Source organism: Theropithecus gelada, chromosome 8 (assembly GCF_003255815.1).
Source record: "Theropithecus gelada isolate Dixy chromosome 8, Tgel_1.0, whole genome shotgun sequence".
NCBI lineage: Eukaryota > Metazoa > Chordata > Mammalia > Primates > Cercopithecidae > Theropithecus > Theropithecus gelada.
The window spans coordinates 101,973,192-101,991,293 of NC_037676.1; the positions used below are offsets into that span (position 1 = coordinate 101,973,192).

General features: G+C 34.4%; 1 protein-coding gene across 1 annotated transcript in view; it reads left to right on the forward strand.

The window, feature by feature from the left end:
- VPS13B (vacuolar protein sorting 13 homolog B) overlaps positions 1 to 18,102 on the forward strand; it is an 858,817-nt gene that overhangs the window by 635,264 nt on the left and 205,451 nt on the right. The window contains exon 33 of the mRNA XM_025394335.1: positions 823 to 960. Coding sequence (XP_025250120.1) covers positions 823 to 960 — 138 coding nt within the window. The remainder of the gene's footprint in view (positions 1 to 822; positions 961 to 18,102) is intronic.

Here is an 18,102-nt window from a genome sequence, read left to right on the forward strand (position 1 = left end):
TAAAGAAAAACTGTGAATATTTAGAAGTTTTTTAAAAGCGTACTACACTGTACGCCAAGATACAGCAGTCGTTTTTATTTAAAGAGGTATTTCAATAAAAGCTGTGGATTCCTAAGTATTAAAAAGCAAATTCAGTTTGCCACAACCAATAACCAAAAATACTTTTAAAAAAATATACAATATTACCCAGATTTTTAAAATACATAGTATTAAACAGAAAAAAAGTCAAAACAGAAAAAGCTCATTTTCATTATAATTAGGATTATTAAAAGACTGACCAATTTTATCATTAAAGAAGGTTATAGGAAAGCTACTGAGGTTAACTTCAAAGGCCTAGCAGTAAAAAGTGATTGTAATGTCAATAAAACTCTGAAACAGATCAAATAGCCCCTAAGTAGTACTAATCTACTGTATCTTTGAAAATGTATATGCTTTTTTTTAAGCTGACAAAATTACCCTTTTTTCATTTAATTTGTTTTTAATATCACATTTTAAAAAATATCCAACTATTAAACTGTTAACAGCAGCTCAGAATACAGAAACTTTACCTTCCCTCATTCATAATATGAATTCAGATTTGAACATTTTTTTTTCCTCTTTGTCCTAGTTCTGGAAAACATGGTTTTGTCATCCCACATTGTACAGTGATAGTTTATATTTTTCAACACGAGTGCTTGTTTATGTGTACAAACAAATGAAACAATGAAGCTTGCATACAATTATTTAACCAGTTTTTCTCTCATTTATTAACTCAAACTCATACATGAAAATGAGATGTTTGTGATGTGATTGATGTTTTTCATTTCAATTTTGTCACTTTAGATCCTGGGAAGACTCTGCCTGAAGCCCTTGATTATTGCACTGTTTGGCTACAAACAGTGCCTGGAGAAATAGATAGCAAAAGTGGTATTCCACCTTCCTTTATAACACTACAGATTAAAGACTTTCTGAATGGACCAGGTAAGAAAGTCATAAAATTTACATGTGTGTACATTTTTTATGTGAATATATTAACATGTATATAGGATCTGTTAGTACTCTTGACATTCCATGCAAAAAATGAATACTTCACTTTTTCCCAGAGGTGCATGCTTTTCAGGCTGCCGATTTTAGAGATCAACAGGCAAATATAAGTATGCATTAAGAATTACCTTCAGTCTGACAAGAAGGTAGTTATCAATTAAAGAGCAGTTGACTGGAAGCCAAAGCCCCAATATTTTATTTCTACCTTTTCTATTAATTAACTGTATGATCTTAAGTGATTGATCTAATCTTCTATACTTCAGTTTTCTTACCTGTATATGAAGAGGATAGACTGGATGGATGAATGGAAGGAAACATGATATATATACATAAGACAGTATACATAGTTTAGATTTGATAGTTAAATGTACCTGTTTCACATGCTTAGCAAAGTGCTTGAGACATAGTAACTACTCAGTTTTAGATACAGATATCAGAATTTTTTAAGAGCTAATTATGTCCCAGGCACTATGCATTTTAGGAGTATGCACTATAGTTATTCCTATTTTATGAGTAAGGAAGCTAAGACTTAGAAAAGTGAAGTAAATTGCCTAAGGTCATAGTGACAGAGGAGCCATTCAAACCTAAGTTTTTATGACTCCAAAGACTAGAACTTAACTTCTGTACTACACTAATTTGGGCATAACTAAAGATTTTTTCTTTATTCCTTGATCTTCCTCCTCTGTCTTTTCTTCCTTCATCTCACGTTCTTCCCCCTCTTCTGTTATTTCTCCCTCACTCCATATAGTCTTAGCTATTTATTTAACAAAAATTATTGCATTTCACTTTTTGTTTTGTTATTTTATACTTACAGTGCTTCAGAGTGTTACCCACGAAATGAGTAGTTTCTTCATTAAGAATTTTATTTCATTTTATTTTTTATTTATTTTTTTGAGATCATCTTGCTCTGTCACCCAGGCCAAAGTACAGTGGTGCAATCATAGCTCACTGTAGCCTCAATCTCTTGGGCTCCAGCAGAAGTATAATGGTGCAATCATATCTCACTGTAGCCTCAATCTCCTGGGCTCCAGCAGAAGTATAGTGGTACAATCATATCTCACTATAGCCTCAATCTCTGGGCTCCAGCAATTCTCCTGCTTCAGCCTCCCAAGTAGCTGGGACTACAGGTGTGTTCCACTACGCCCAACTAGTTTGTTTTTTGTTTTTTGGTTTTTTTAGTAGAGATGAGGTCTCACTATGTTGCCCAGGCTGGTCCTGAACTCCTGGACTCAAGCAATCCTCCTTCTCAGCTTCCTAATGTGCTGGGATTACAGGTGTGAACCACTGCTCCTGGCCATTAAGAATTTAAAATAGGCTGGGCACAGTGGCTTACACCTGTAATCCCAGCATTTTGGGAGGCTGAGACGGACAGATCACTTGAGGCCAAGAATTCCACATCAGCCAAGCCAACATGGTGAAACCCTGTCTCTACTAAAAATAAAAATAAACATAAAAAATTAACTGGCCATGGTGGCACGTACCTGTAGTTCCAGCTACTCTGGAGGCTGAGGCACAAGAATTGCTTGAACTGGGAGGCAAACGTTGCAGTGAGATGAGATCACACCACTGCGCTCCAGCTTGGGCAACAGAGCAAGACTCTATCTCAAAAAAAAGAAAAGAATTTAAAACGATGATTTTACAGCTGTCTTAAGATCTCTAGCAATACTCCGCAAGGCATGAATTTTAAGGAAGGAAAAATATTTATATATAGACTTTGTTGAGTATATGTGTTGTGGCATGCTAGTGTACTTATGATCCATACTACAGATGGAGAAAGCCAGTCATGGATTAAACAGAGACTGAAACCATCTCCACTGACCTTGTCACTGGGGCCCAATTCTTCTTCAGCGTATTTTTCTAGTGCTGGGATTGTAAAGGTGTAGAAGTATGAAGAACTATTTCTAATCTTGATAAACTCTAGATATGGTTTTAAATACATGAAGGAAAGCAAGAAACTGAAGAATAAGCAAGTCGTTAAAGTGTAGGAAGAACCCTTTGGAGTGAGATAATAGACTGGAGAAGTGTGAGTCCTAGTATTTGGTTAGTGAGCATGAAGTACCATATTTCATTCCATATAAGCCACTATCAATTGTAGAAAAACATTCTGTGTACCACTAAAAATGAAAAAAAAACATATGCTATTTACACTGTGATACAGTGCCTTTTTATTACATCAGTGTGAAGACAATTTTTGATTTCAGAGTTGTTCACACATGAAAGACCGAACACAATAAAATAGATGCAATAGGGTAAAAACATGTTAGTTCATGGAAAAGTGACAGGGGAAACTTGGATTTACTTATTTCTCAGTTTTAGTTTCACATTCGTTTTATTTTTAGGCACAGTCACATTGCTCATTTTGGCTAGAAAATTATCTTGTAGTTTACATTTGATTGATTTGTTTGTTAAAAAAATGGAATTTGAAAGTTGATGGTAAATTAGATACAATATTTTCAAGGCAACCAAATAAATTGAATTTTAAGACAAATGCCAATGAATAAATGAAAAATTATGTATTTACAATTCTGGCATTTAACGTGACTCAGTAGTAGAAATGTGATTTTTTTTTTTTTTTTTTTTTTTTTTTTTTGAGTCACAGTCTCTGTTGCCCGGCTGGAGTGCAGTGGTGTGATCTCGGCTCACCGCAACCTCTACCTCCCAGGTTCAAGCAATTCTTCTGCCTCAGCCTCCCTAGTAGCTGGGACTACAGGCACACACCATCACACCTGGCTAATTTTTGTATTTTTAGTAGAGGTTGGGTTTCACCATATTGGCCAGGCTAGTCTCTAACTCCTGACTTCGTGATCCGCGCACCTTGGCCTCCCAAAGTGCCAGGATTACAGGCATGAGCCACCGTGCCTGGCCAGAAATGTACTTTTTAAAGTAGTTGTACTTTTGTGTTTCTTAAGATACTTTTCAAAGTTGGGAATTAAATATATACAATTTCTGATTTTATGTCCATGCTATAATAGTGATAATATATTTGGAGATTTAAACTTTTAAGTAAATGAATTGAAATAGTTATTTTACAGCAGCACTTCTCAAACTTGATTCTGCATTTGAAACTTCCCTGGGGAGTTTGTTAAAATGCAAATGGTGATTTAATAGTTCTAGAAGGTAGGGCTTGAAAGTCATGTCTAAAAAGCTCGCAGATAGAGTAGATGCTGTTGGTCTGGTACTGTAGTTTTTGTAGCAAGTTTTATATGGCTCTTACCAAAATTCTTTTTAAAAAAATATACATATGACTTATCATATATGATTTTTGTTTTTAGTATCAGTCTTTGAGAGCCAAACCACAGATATTTTGGGGAACAGGACAGGGCAATGATAAAGAAAGATGAGTGGTTTTTAGAATGGTGCTTTGATTATGGAAAATCGAATATAATATCCAATGGATGATTTAAGTTCTTCAAAGTCTAAAACATTTTAAACAAAAGTACATTTCTTTTATTTGAGGGAAGATTAGTTTAAATGATATATCAGCTGTGTGTGACTTCCTCTAAAACAGTAACCTAACAGCCTTTAACTGCTCCAGAATTTACTAGCTTAGACAAAAATTTTCCTACTGTAAGCAATTTGTGATTTAGAGTAGATAAGTAGATGTTATTTCATAGAGTAATTATATTATCTCACTACACAGCCAGATTGGCATGCTACTACATTAATTTAGGAATCAAATGGCTATAGAAGATAGTGAGACTTGAATACCACTAATTAAATGGGAATAACAGGACACATTAAAACAGCTTTTACTATATGAATGTATTATTTTATAGATTTTGACAACTCAAGGAAATTATATTTTTTCCAGCTCCTAGGGAGGATACTATGAGGAATATCATTTATGTTGAGATTGGGCAAACAAATTCCAGCTTTATAATGTTCCCTAATAACATTCCTTTTCCTTGAAGAAAAAGCATTACAAAAAAATAATAAAAGCACTACAAGTAATACTTTTAGGTTTTAGGTAATGTCATTGTGTTATCATTAGAAATCTTTAGCTACTATTATGTTTTAATCTGTATGCATATCTATTTAAGTATCATTCCAGAGAATGTCTTGAACTATATTACTAATTTCCATTTATTTTTTCTTGCTCTTTAATGAAAGGTATAGTAACAATGAAAGTTATGACCCTGAATTAGCCAGGCATGGTGGTATGTGCCTGTAGTCCTTGCTACTCAGAAAGGCGAGGTGGGAAGATTGCTTGAGCCCAGGAGGTAAAGGCTGAAGTAAGCTATAATCACACTACTGCACTCCAGTTTGGGCAACAGAGTGAGACCCTGTCTCAAAAAAAAAAAAAAAAAAAAAGTTACAACCCTTAAAGGTAGAGGGAATACTGATTATAACTGTCTAACCTTAAGCTTTCTTCAAAAAGATGTAAACTTCACAGCTTTTGAAATTTAGCCTTTTAGATTTATTTTGTAGGGATTATTTTCTCTAAACAAGGTGATACAAATGCTGCTCTTTAGCACTTGTTTTTAGAAAAATAATGTGGAGTTCTTGAGTATTCCCCTATTTCATCTGTTCACCTAATGGTACCTTAATAGAGCAAATGGTAGGTCCCAACTTCTACATCAAAAACTCTTTCAAAGCGCTCCCAACCCCCCACCTTTTCCCCCTTGTACCCATTAGCAAGGTCAGTGGCTTGAAGAAACCTGGAAAACAGCAGCTACCAGAAACCCACTAGAATAATATCTCCAGCAGGTGATAGATTAGTTGGAACAAATTGGAACCATTGCAGTTCAGCAATCCTGGTTTCTTTCAAGCTGTTTTTAAAATGTCGTCATTTTAGTACACAATCTAAACCCTGCGGAACAGTCCACAGCAGGTTAATTTGAATCATATGATGTGTCACTGCCCTCAGCTGACATGAGCTCTATTCCATGTGTGAAGCCATAATAAATCCATTCCCAACCCAGGAAAATTCCCCGTGAGAAGGTGAACTATTCCAGGCCTCACACTGGCATGCTAGCCCTCCGTAATTGAAAGCAGGGCCACCTGTTCCCAGCACAGTTAGCCTATAGAAAAAAATTAACATTAGATCAGATACTTCTTATATTGAAAAATCAATCATACTTCTTGCAAATTCAAATTCAGCTGTGAAGTGTTTGGTATGACATCATACAGAAATGTAGGAATGTGCCCACTTGATCCCATTTTAAAAGTTTTGTTAACCATAGGATTCCTTAACTTTGAAATGCGATTTTTTTTTTTTAATTTAATGAGAGCTGACACGTGAGAAGAAGAACTGGAAAGGGTGCAGATTTTTCTAATTAACTCAGGGTTATTTGTGAAAACATTTGAGCCCTCTGGTATTTTTTTCATTGTTCTTTCACAAATTTTTGAGCCACTGTCATTGTAGCCATGAAATGACATTTAAATGACAACAAAGAACAAAAATGCCACATTAGGAAAACATTCCCAAGTCATTTATATTTTATTATAAATTAATGCTTAGCATGCCACATTCATCATATAATTTAAATAACATGGTTATATCAAACACAAAACAATTAATGCAATTTCACATTTCTTTTAGTGTATTATACATAGTGTCTGTATTTGAAATGCATGGCCACTGGTCTTTTTCTCCTAATAGAATCACTTCTTTAGTTTCACCTTGTTTAACTCATTCATTAATTTACCTGTCTAGTTTTCAGTGTTTCTGATTTCATTCTGGCTTCGAATTGGTTTCATCTCTGGTTTTATTTTATTTTGATTTTAAAAACCTGTTGAATTGATTATAATCTTGTTTTGAAGACAGTTTTCTCCTTATATTGTATGGATTAATGTAACTGTTTTATAGGTTACAATGATTTTCATTTCTACTTTAAAATAATTCCTAAACATCCTTAAACAATTCCATTTCCACAGACCGCTCTGATTTGAATGAAAATTTGTACTTAAATGCTGTAAAATAGTAAAAGAGTTCTTAGGTACAGTAACACACCATTCGAGTAAGTTTGTTTATATGAATATAAAGTAGAAATTTTAGGTTGTTTACCCTCAAATAGATGTATTTTTTAAGTGTTTTTACCTGTCTTGGTTAACCCTGCTTTTATGTTATCACTGAATTTATTACTCAGTGGGGATCAATTCAGACATATCTGAAGGTAACTGATTCCAGAGGATTAAGATACCTGGAAAAGATTAATCAAATAGTGTCTTGATTTTTCTGGAGTAGAAAATGAAGAATAAATAATATAATTTTTTGATCTTTAAAATTTTTTTCAATCACAAATTTCAAATGGATTTTTGGTTACCTACTTCAAGCTTTATTGAGGTATAGTTGACAAATAAAAATTATAAACATTTAAGGTGTACAATGCGATGTTTTGATAAATGTGTCATTGAGAAATGATTACCATATTCAAGCAAATTAACATATTTATCACCTCACATACTTACAACTTTTTATTTGTGGTGAGAACCCATATGATTTCCTCTTTTACCAAGTTTTAAGTATATAATACAGTAATATTTATTAATTGTAGTCATAACGCTGTAGATTAGATCTCTAGAGCTTATACGTCCTGCAAAACTGAAACTTTGTACCCATTCACCAACCTCTCCGTATTTTCCCTTCCCCCAGCCCCTGGCAACGAACATTCTAATGTCTCCTTTTATAAGTTTGACGTTTTTAGATTCCACATATAAATGAAATCATGCAGTTTTTGTCTATTTCTGTTTGGTTTATTTCATTTAGCATAATGTCTTCAAGTTCATCCATATTGTCTCAAATGGCAGGATTTCAATCTTTTTAAGGGGTTAATACTATTCTATTGTGAATATGTACCACATTTTCATCCCCTGTTCATCCACTGAAGAATACTTAGGTTGATTCTACATCTTGACTATTATGAATTGTGCTGCAATAAACATAGGAGTCCAAATATATCTCTTCGGCACACTGGTTTCATTTCCTTTGGATCTATACCCATTAGTGCGATTACTGGATCATATGGTAGTTATATTTTTAATTGATTGAGGAATCTCCATACTGTTTTCCATAATGGTTGTACCAATCTGTATTCCCACCAACAATGTGCAAGGATTTCCTTTTCTCCACATCCTTGCCAACACTTGTTACGTTTTGTCTTTTTGATAATAGCCATTCTAGCAGGAATGATGTCTTTCATGGTTTTGATTTGTATTTCTCTGATGGTTAGTTATACTGAGCACTTTTTCATATACCTGTTGGCCATTTGTATGTCCTCTTTTGAGAAATGTCTGTTTAGGTATTTTCCTATTTTAAAAATTTGGTTCTTTGTCTTCTTGCTATTGAGTTGTTTGAATTTCTCATGTATTTTAGATATTAACCTCTTATATAGTTTACAAATATTTTCTTCCATTCTGTAGGTTATCTCTTAATACTATTGGTTGTTTTCATTGCTAGGCAGAAGCTTTTTAGCTTGTTGTAATCCTATTTTTGCTTTTGTTGCTGGTACTTTTCAGATAATATCCAGAAAAGCACTGTCCAGACCAATGTCATAGAGCTTTTCCGCTATGTTTTCTTCTAGTAATTTCATAGTTGTTGGCCTTATTACATTTAAGTCTTCAGTCTATTTTGAGGCTTTTGGGTTGGTTTGTTTGTGTTTTTTGTTTTTTGAGTGACAGAGTCTCACTGTGTTACCTAGGCTGGAGTGCAGTGGTGTGACCACGGCTCACTGCATCCTCGAACTCCTAGTGTCAAGGGATCCTCCTGCCTCAACCCCCGAAGTTTAGTTGACTTTTGTACATAGTGAGAGAGAAGGATCTACTTTTATTCTTCTGCATGGGCTATCTAGCTTTCCCAACAGCATTTATTGAAGAGACCATCCTTTCCCCATTTTGTGTTCTTGACATCTTTGTTGAAAACTAATTAGCTAATACATGCATTTCTTTCTGGGTTCTCTATTCTGTTCCATTGGTTTATGTGCCTGTTTTTATGCCAGTACTATACTGTTTTGGTTATAGTTTTATAGTATATTTTTTGAAGTCAGACAGTGTGATGCTTCTAGGTTTGTTCCTTTTGCTCAGGATTGCTTTGGCTATTCAGGGTCATTTATGATTCCACATAAATTTCAGGATTGCTTTTTCTATTTCTGTGAAGAATGTTTTTGATATTTTGATAGGAGTTTCATTGAATCTGTAGATCAATAGCATGGGCACATCAATAGCATGGGTAGGATGGACATTTTAATAATATTAATTCTTCCAATTCATGAACACAGGGTATCTTTCCATTGATGACCATTTTATAGTTTTCAGTGTACAGATTTTTCACTTCCTTGGTTAAATGTATTCCTAAGTATTTAATAATTTTTTAGCTATTATGAAATGAGATTGTTTTCTTAGTTTCTTCTTCAGTTCTCTGTTAGTGTATAGTGTTCTTCTCTGTTAATGTATAGAAATGCTATGGGTTTTTGTATGTTGATTTTTAATCATGCAAATTCACTGAATTCTAACAGTTTTTAGAATGTATTCTAACAGTTTTCTGGTCAAGTTTTTAAGGTTTTCTATATATAAGAAAACCTTAAATGTTATAAGGTTATCTGTGGAGACAATTTAAATTCACCTTTTCCTATTTGGATTCCTTTCATTTCTTTCTCTTGCCTAATTGCTTTGTCTAGGACTTCCAATACTATATGGAATAACAGTGGTGAGAATGGCCATTCTTGCAGGGTTCTAGATTTTAGAGAAAAAGCTTTCAACTTTTCCCTGTTCAATATGATGTGACCTATGAATTTGTCACATATGGCCTTTATTGTGTTATGGTATGTTCCTTCTATACCTAATTTTTTGAGAATTCTTATCAAGAAGGGATTTTGAATTTTGTCAAATGCTTTTTCTGTATCTATTGAAATGATCATAAGGTTTTTGTCCTTCATTCTGTTAATGTGATGTATCACATTTATTGATCTGCATATGTTGATCATCCCTGTGGTGATGCCCACTTGATCACGAGTAGATTTTTAATGTGTTTTAAATTCAGTCTACTACTGTTTTGTTGAGGGTTTTTACATCTATGTTCATCCTGGATATTGGCCTGAAGTTTTCGTTTTTTGGCATGTCTTTGTCTGGTTTTCATATCAGGGTAATACTGGCCTATAGAATAAATTTGGAAATATTTCCCTCTCTTCAGTTTTTTGGAAGAGTTTGAGAAGAATTGGTGGTATTACATATTTAAGTACTGAATAGAATTCAGTGGTGAAGCCATTGGACCCTGGGGGTTTTTTTTGTTGGGAGACTTTTTATTACTGATTCTGTCTCCATACTCACTATTGGTTTGTTCAGATTTTCTGTTTCTTCATTATCTATTCTTGGTAGATTGTATGTGTCCTGGAATTTATCCATTAGGTTATTCATGTATTGGCATATAATTGTTCATATTATTTCCTAAGGATTCTTTATATCAGTTGTAATGTCTCCTGTTTCATCTCTGATTTTATTTATGTGAGTCTTCTCTTTTTTGTTCTTAGTCTAGCTAAAGGTTTGCCTGTTTTTTCAAAAGATCAGTTCTTTGTTTCTTTGATCCTTTCTATTATTTTTGTAGTCTCTATTTCATTTATTTCTACTCTGATCTTTATTTTATTTCCCTCCTTCTACTAATTTGGAACTTTGTTTGTTCTTGTTTTTCTAGTTCTTTGTGTTGTAATGGTAGATTATTTTAGCTCTTTCTTCATTTTTACTGTATGTATTTACTACTAGAAACTTCCCCTCTTAGAACTGCTTTTGCTATATCCTTTAGGTCTAGGTATATGCTGTTTCCATTTCATATTGTCTCAAGAAATTTTTAAATTTTTCTTTCAATTTTTTCATTGATTCATTGATCATTCAGGAGCTTATTGTTTAATTTCCATGAACTTGTGAATTTTCTGAAGTTCTTCCTGTTATTGATTGCTAGTTTTATACTATTGTTGTCATAAAAGATACTGGATATGATTGCAGTCTTCTTAAATTTGTTAAAACTTGTGGCCTAATATCTGATCTGTCTTGGAGGATGTTCCATGTGCAATTAAGCAGCATGTGTATTCTGCAGCTTTTGGATGGAACATTCTGTATATGTTTGTCAGGTTCAAATGTTCTAGAGTGCAGTTTAAGTCTGATGTTTCCTGTTTAATTTTCTGTCTGGATGATCTACCCATTGCTGAAAGTAAAGTGTTAAAGGCCTCCACTATTATTAAATTGCAGGCTATGCCTGATGCTCCCTGATGCTGGATTAATATTTGCTTTATATATTTAGATGCTCCAGTGTTGGGTACCTATGTACTACAATGTTATGCCATCTTGCTGAACTAACCTCTTTGTCATTATATAAGGATGTGCATTATCTCTTTTTACAGTTTTTTACCTAAAGTCTGATATAAGTATAGCTACTTTTGCTCTTTTTTGGTTTCCATTTGCATGGAATATCTTTTTTCATTCCTTCACTTTTAACCTATGTGTGTTCTTATAAGTGATTTGAGTCTCTTGTAAGCAGCATATAGTTGGGTGTGTTTTTATAATCTATTAATTTGCTCTTTCTTTTCATTGGTGAATGTAAGCCATTTACATTCAAGGTAGTTATTGAAAGGTAAGGACTAAATACTGCCATTTTGTCAATTGTCTTCTGGTTGTCTTATGGACTCTTCGTTCCTTCCTCTCACTGTCTTTCTTTGTGATTAAGTAAGTTTTCTCTATTGGTATGTTTTGATTTCTTGCTTTTTAATTTTTTGTGTATCTACATGGTTACCATGAGGGATATCAAAAAAATTTTATAGTTATAACAGGTTGTTTTAAGCTAATAACAACTTATCTTTGATCACGTACACAAAAAAAAACCTCTATTCTTACACTCCACTACCTCCCTCCACATTTTGAATATGTTATTTCAAAATTTACGTATTTGTATATTATATATTCCTTAACAAATTAGCATCATTAATATTTTTATCTTTGAACCTTTACGCTAGAGATATAATTTACGCACCACCATTACAATATTAGAATAGTCTGCATTTGATGGTATACTTTTACCAGCAAGTTTTATACTTTCAGATGTTGTTCTGTTATTATCATCCTTTTCTTTCAGCTTGAAAAACTCTCCTTAGCATTTCTTGTAATGCAGGTCTCTTGGTGATTAACTCCCTCAGCTTTTGTTTGTCCAATAAAATTTTTATCTCTCTTTCATTAAAGGACAGCTTTGCTAGGTACAGTATTCTTGGTTTGCAGGTTAGTTCGTTTGTTTTCCAGCTCTTTGAATATATCATCCCACTCTCCCTTGGCCTGTAAGAATCTTCTTTGTTGAGAAGTCTGCTGCTCAGTGTATTAGAATGTCCTTCTGTATTCTTTGCTTCTTTTTTCTTGCTGATTTCAGGATCCTGTCTTTGTCTTTAATCTTTGATAGTTTGATTATAATTTGTCTTTGAGTAACCTTACTTGGATTGAATCTGATTGAAGACATTTGACCTTGTTATACCTGGTTATTTATATATTTCTCCAGGTTTGGAAAGGGTTCTGCTATTCTTTATTTGCATATGCTTTCTACCCCTTTATCTATCTCTATTCCCTCTTGAATACCAGTGACCAAGAATTTGCCCTTTTGATGCTCCCATGAATCTTGTAAGCTTTCTTCATTCCTTTACTGTATATTTTTTGGCTGTATATTTTCAAATAATCTGTCTTTGAGTTCATAGATTGTTTCTTCTGCTTGATCAATTCTGCTGTTTATATTCTCTTTTGCATCTTTCAGTTAGTTCACTGTATTTTTCAGCTGTGGGATTTCTGGGTTTTTAAAAAATTATTCTTTCAATCTCTTAAATTTCTCATTCTGGTCACTTACTGTTTTTCTTATGTTGTTGAATTGTTTATCTATTTTCTTGAAGCTTATTGAGTTTCCTGAAAGCAATTATTTTGAGTTATTTGTCAAGCAGTCCATATATCTCTATTTTTCGGGGATCGGTCGCTAGCACTCTATTTTCTTTGGTGATGTCATGTTTATAGTTTTTTGTTTTGTTTTGTTTTGTTTATTCTTGTGGTCATGCATCAATGTCTGGACATTGAAGAAGTAGGTTCTTATTCCAGTCTTTGCAGTCTGGCTTTGTCTGGGAATGCCCTTCAACAGTAAGCCTGTCTAGAACTTTTTGGTCATGTTGTCTGGCATTGTCCCTAAATCCATGATTGCCACAGCCATCGAAGTTTTAGAGGGCACCCTACACTCAGGCTTGCCACACCAGCCCAACACCAGGATGGAATCCCATGGCCACCAAGGTTGGCAGAGTGCTGGGGCATACTCAGAGCCCATGGCCATTCAGGTTTGTCTGAAACCAAAGGCCTTGTGGACAGCTGGTAGTGATTCAGGCCAGTGATCAAGTCTATTTCACAGAGACTGTGGTATCCTGCCCACCACTGGGATAGGTCAAGAGGCTCAGTACATCGGTACTGACCTAAATAAGGGGCTATAGGAGTCTGCCTCATGCTGGATTTTACTATGGCAGGCCCAGAGGTGGAGACCAAAACAAAGTCCTCCATTTACTTCCTTCATGTTCCCCCAAGCAGATAGTGTCTGTCTGAATTTGCTACTTGGGAATAGGGGAGAGTTGACACAGGGAATGTCCCTCCTACCCTCTTAAGTATATCTTTTCATATTATTATGATATAACCAGGTACTGTGATCTCTCATCTCATTTCTTTAGCTCTTGTGAGGGTATTTTCTTGTGTGGATAGTTGTTCAAAATGGTATTGCTATGAGGGGATGATCGCTGAAGAGTCCTATTCCACCATCTTGCTCCACCCTCATAATATGATTTTTAAATGCAAGAAGATTCAAAGCAAAATAAAATATTTTAAGAAGCTAATTTTGGGCTAGGTGTGGTGGCTCACACCTGTAATCCCAGCACTTTGGGAGGCTGCCGTGGGTGGATCACCTGAGGTCAGGAGTTCGAGACCAGCCTGGCCAACATGGTGAAACCCCATCTCTACTAAAAATACAAAATTAACTGGGTGTGGTGGTGCATGCCTGTAATCCCAGCTACTTGGGAGGCTGAGGCAGGAGAATCGCTTGAACCCGGGAGGCAGAAGTTGCAGTGAGCCGAGATCATGCCATTGCACTTCAGCCTGGGCAACAAGAACGAAACTCCATCTCAAAAAGGAAAAAAAGAAGAAGCTAATTTTGATAATTTATTTATTTTAATCTTGCCCAAAATATCATTTTTAAATGATATTTAATCCTCTGCCGCTTCTCCCTTGCCAGAAATTGGGTTAAGGCCTATACCTTAATCGTGAGAGTCCTGCCTCTATCTTAATTCAGTTTTACAGCCATACTAGCAGGCTATCTTCTACATTTAAGAAATGTAAACTAGTTAGTGAAACTGTAAGGACCCTGACTTTTACGTTTCCCGAATTTTATGGTTCCAATTTCCAGTGTCAGCATGATATTATCACAGTTTGTTTTCTCTGTGATCTATCAAATGAAACAGTAAACTTGATGTCAGAATGTCAACTAGGGAATGAACCACGAATTTTAAAATAGGGAAAAGCCTTTCATTATTTCAACTTTTGTTTTTAAAGTATAACTTTTATTTTAGGAAGAAATGAGAAAAATTACCCAGCTGAAATGGTGCCCTCAAGGGATTATACCTCTGAAAGACTTGGCTAAGTAATAGAACTCAAAGAGTCACAGAGGCTGGTTGGGCAGGTGGCAAGGAGGTAGGGGCCGGTACTAGGTCTCACGCAGAGCAGTCAGTAGAGTAGCAGTTATTTAGATTTTTTTTATTTCTTCATGTAGCCAAATTCTGTTAGAATTATTTCTTCTACAGAAAAGAATGAGAGTAATTGGGAAATATCTTCCTAGGGACATGGAGTAAGCCCAGTAAGAAGAGATAAAGTTATCCTAACTCTAACTTTCCAACTTTCTGCCTGCAGTTCTTTTTTTCCTAACTCTCCAGCCCCATGCCTTTCCATTGACACAGTCTTGAGCCTTCCTTTCTTATCCCTGTACAATAGTCTCTTTTATGCTGACAACTCCCAAATGCAGCTCTTTTGACTTAATATTTAACTCTAAGACTATTTCTACATATGAGTATTAGGTATGCTTTGTTATTTAAACATGTTCACAGTAAATTAAGCCATTTTCTCTCTTCTCTCTCATTGCTCACTTATTTTAGCATAGTCTTCAAACTTTTTTTACAACTGCTGATGATAGGAAAAATTTTCTGGTCATGTCCTCTCCCAATTTACTACCATCTTTAGGCCATTCTTATTTTTATTTCAAGTCCTTCTACTTTTTTCTTTGAAATAGTCCTCCATTATGCCTGCTACTTCTCTGGTGTAGGTTTAATCCTTGATTACTTCCTCATTCTGTTTCCTGGTAGCACTAACTTCAGATTCTCTTATTTACTCAATAATGCTGTCTTCTATGCCCTTGCTAGACTTGCCTCTCCTGCCAAATTTATTTGAATCTTAACTACTTCCTTTCCTCAGTTAATCCAGTCAAAACTCTCTTCAGCCCCCAACCCTTTGTGCACCTGTCCACTGTATTTCTTACATATAAATTGCTTATTTGGCTTAATCTGATTCAGGATTTTTTTTAAGCAAAACTGTTTTACAAGATGTTTTGTATCACTCAATCAGGAGGCATATAATGTCCAAAGCTCTTTTTGTGATGCTAGCACCCATTGGTGCTCAATGCCTAAATTTATTGGAGGTTGTAAATAGTAATATTCTAATTCTAGCATTCCTTTTCCATATGTTAGCTGGCATACTTCTTTGAAGAGAAACATTCCCCAACCTACTATTTGAGTATTCAGTAGTATTGCTCATTCAAAAAGGCAGGATAAATGCTTAATTCTTTCCCTTTATTTATCCCTTTTCAAAAATAAGTTCATTCTCTAGCATATTTCAATGGTGGCCAGTTAGTTGATGTTGTTTGGTATTATTTTGAACTCATTATTTTTAATGATTCTCAAGTTGTCTCACCATTGGCAGTGAGAACCTCTATAAACTGGCTTCTCTATGTTTTAAACTTTGTTGTTTTCTTAGTCTGGAATTCTTACACCCTTTTTCTTTGCCCACTCTAATTCTGAGCTGCCATTACATTAGCCTAAGTCTTGTTTTCTTCTGGAATAGTTTCCCTTTCATTTCCATTCATACTGATCTCTCCTTTTTTCATAAACAGATTGGTAATAACATTTTCACTAAATTTATCTCAAAACAACATTTGGCTGTTTCTAAAAATCATATGTGTCTTCAAGGATGAGGATATGCCATCACTGAAATAGTAAAACAAACAAAGGAAGACATAGGCACCAAAAAAGGTACAAAATTGTTGGAGTAGTGGAATATAGTTAGCCCTTATGGTTATTACTAAGAGGGAGGGAAACTTATTTTGATGAGTTTAGGTCAGTACATTTACTTTAGAAATTGGTGCAATTACCCTATAATTAGAACTTTTGTGTTGTGATTTGGAGAGGATAATGAAATTTAGAAAGTCAATGCTTGATCATAAAAACATGTTTCTGAGTAATTTTGCTAGTAGTGATGATGCCCAGACCCCAATGATAAGTATCATGAACTGCTGCTGACTTATTCAGGTGAAGAACCTTTCATTTCATGTCTCTAAGCTTCCTCATAGCACATAAGACAGCATATAGCCTGTTCCACTTTGTATACTATCATTAATTAAAGCACATATGTCTACCATCACTGAGGTCTTTACACTTCACACCTTCAATGGAGAGCACATTGATCTCATTGTCATGGGCAGCTTTCCAGGTTTTCTAGCTCTTATACCTGTGAATACTCCGTCTCCCTTGTCCACTGTCATCATGAATACCTTTACTTGAACACTGTAACAAAAATCTGAATTTCAATTGCTGAATAAGAGAAAAAAGTACTATGACCTAGTAATATTTTTTACCAGAGTTATTATAATAATAAGGTCAACCTTGATTATGGGTTTGTTAATTCTGTGTTTTGCATTTACTAAGATGGTGAATAAAAACATCATTTCTGTGTCTATACATAGCCGCCCATGTATGCACTGAATGTTTTCTTGTAAGCCTCGCTTGTCTAAAAAGTTTTTTATCTTTTGCAAATAAAATTCCAAAGGAAGAAACACTTAACAAAGAAGTTTTCTTTCATAAATGTTATGATTTGAGTATAACAAGCCATATTGAATTCATTGGGTTTTTGGTAATAGATTTCATAATACATCATAAATGTAAGTAATATGATGACTAATGGGTCAAGTAAAGTTGGAGCATTTTAAATGAGAAAAGAGCTGGAACAGTTCTCAGGAAACTTTTCCATTTGATGTTTGGTCTCCCACAAGGTGTGCATTAACATAAACTTACGGGAATCACCTCTGGGGCTTGAATTCCCTCTCTGATTTCATTATTACAATATGATACTTTTCCTTTCACTATTAAGTCATCCTCTAAGATGATAGGAGCATAAAGTAAGTATAATTTATTTGCATTTGTCTAATCTTTTAACTCGATAGTCATTCCATCATTCTGTTTCCTGGTAGCTGTTCAGAAAGTTTTGAAGGGTAATTAGGATCTAATAATTGGCAGGCATGGGTTTACTTAAAGATACAGAATGTGTTCTAAAAATTGTGAGAAATTAGATCTGGCAGAGAAATAGATGACTCAGCTGGGAGATTCTCTATTACTGCATATTCCTAAAATCAAAACTTTGAAAATAATCCATTTATTAAAGTTCAATGAGGATTATAATACAATTTTAAACTCTTAAACATAAGAATCCGATAATAATTGGAATAAAATTTACAGTAACAGTCTGTGCTTGGTTCCCTATCCAGTTATATTTCCAGTTCCTGTAAAACATTATTCTTTATAGCTCCCAGTGTGTCTCTGTTTAATAAAACTGTTCTAGTCCATTTCTTTAATATTTTATCTTAATGATCAGATTAATATTTTTATCAATTTTTTAAAAGTATCAAAAAACAGAAAATGTGGATTGCTCAATTTTTACTTTTATTTTTTAAGTTGAAAAATACCAGGCACTATTTTTGCATATTTTTTTCTACTTGTAAAAATAATCTTCCTGTCATTAGACTGAAAATATTTGCAGTGAAGACTAATTTTCTACCAA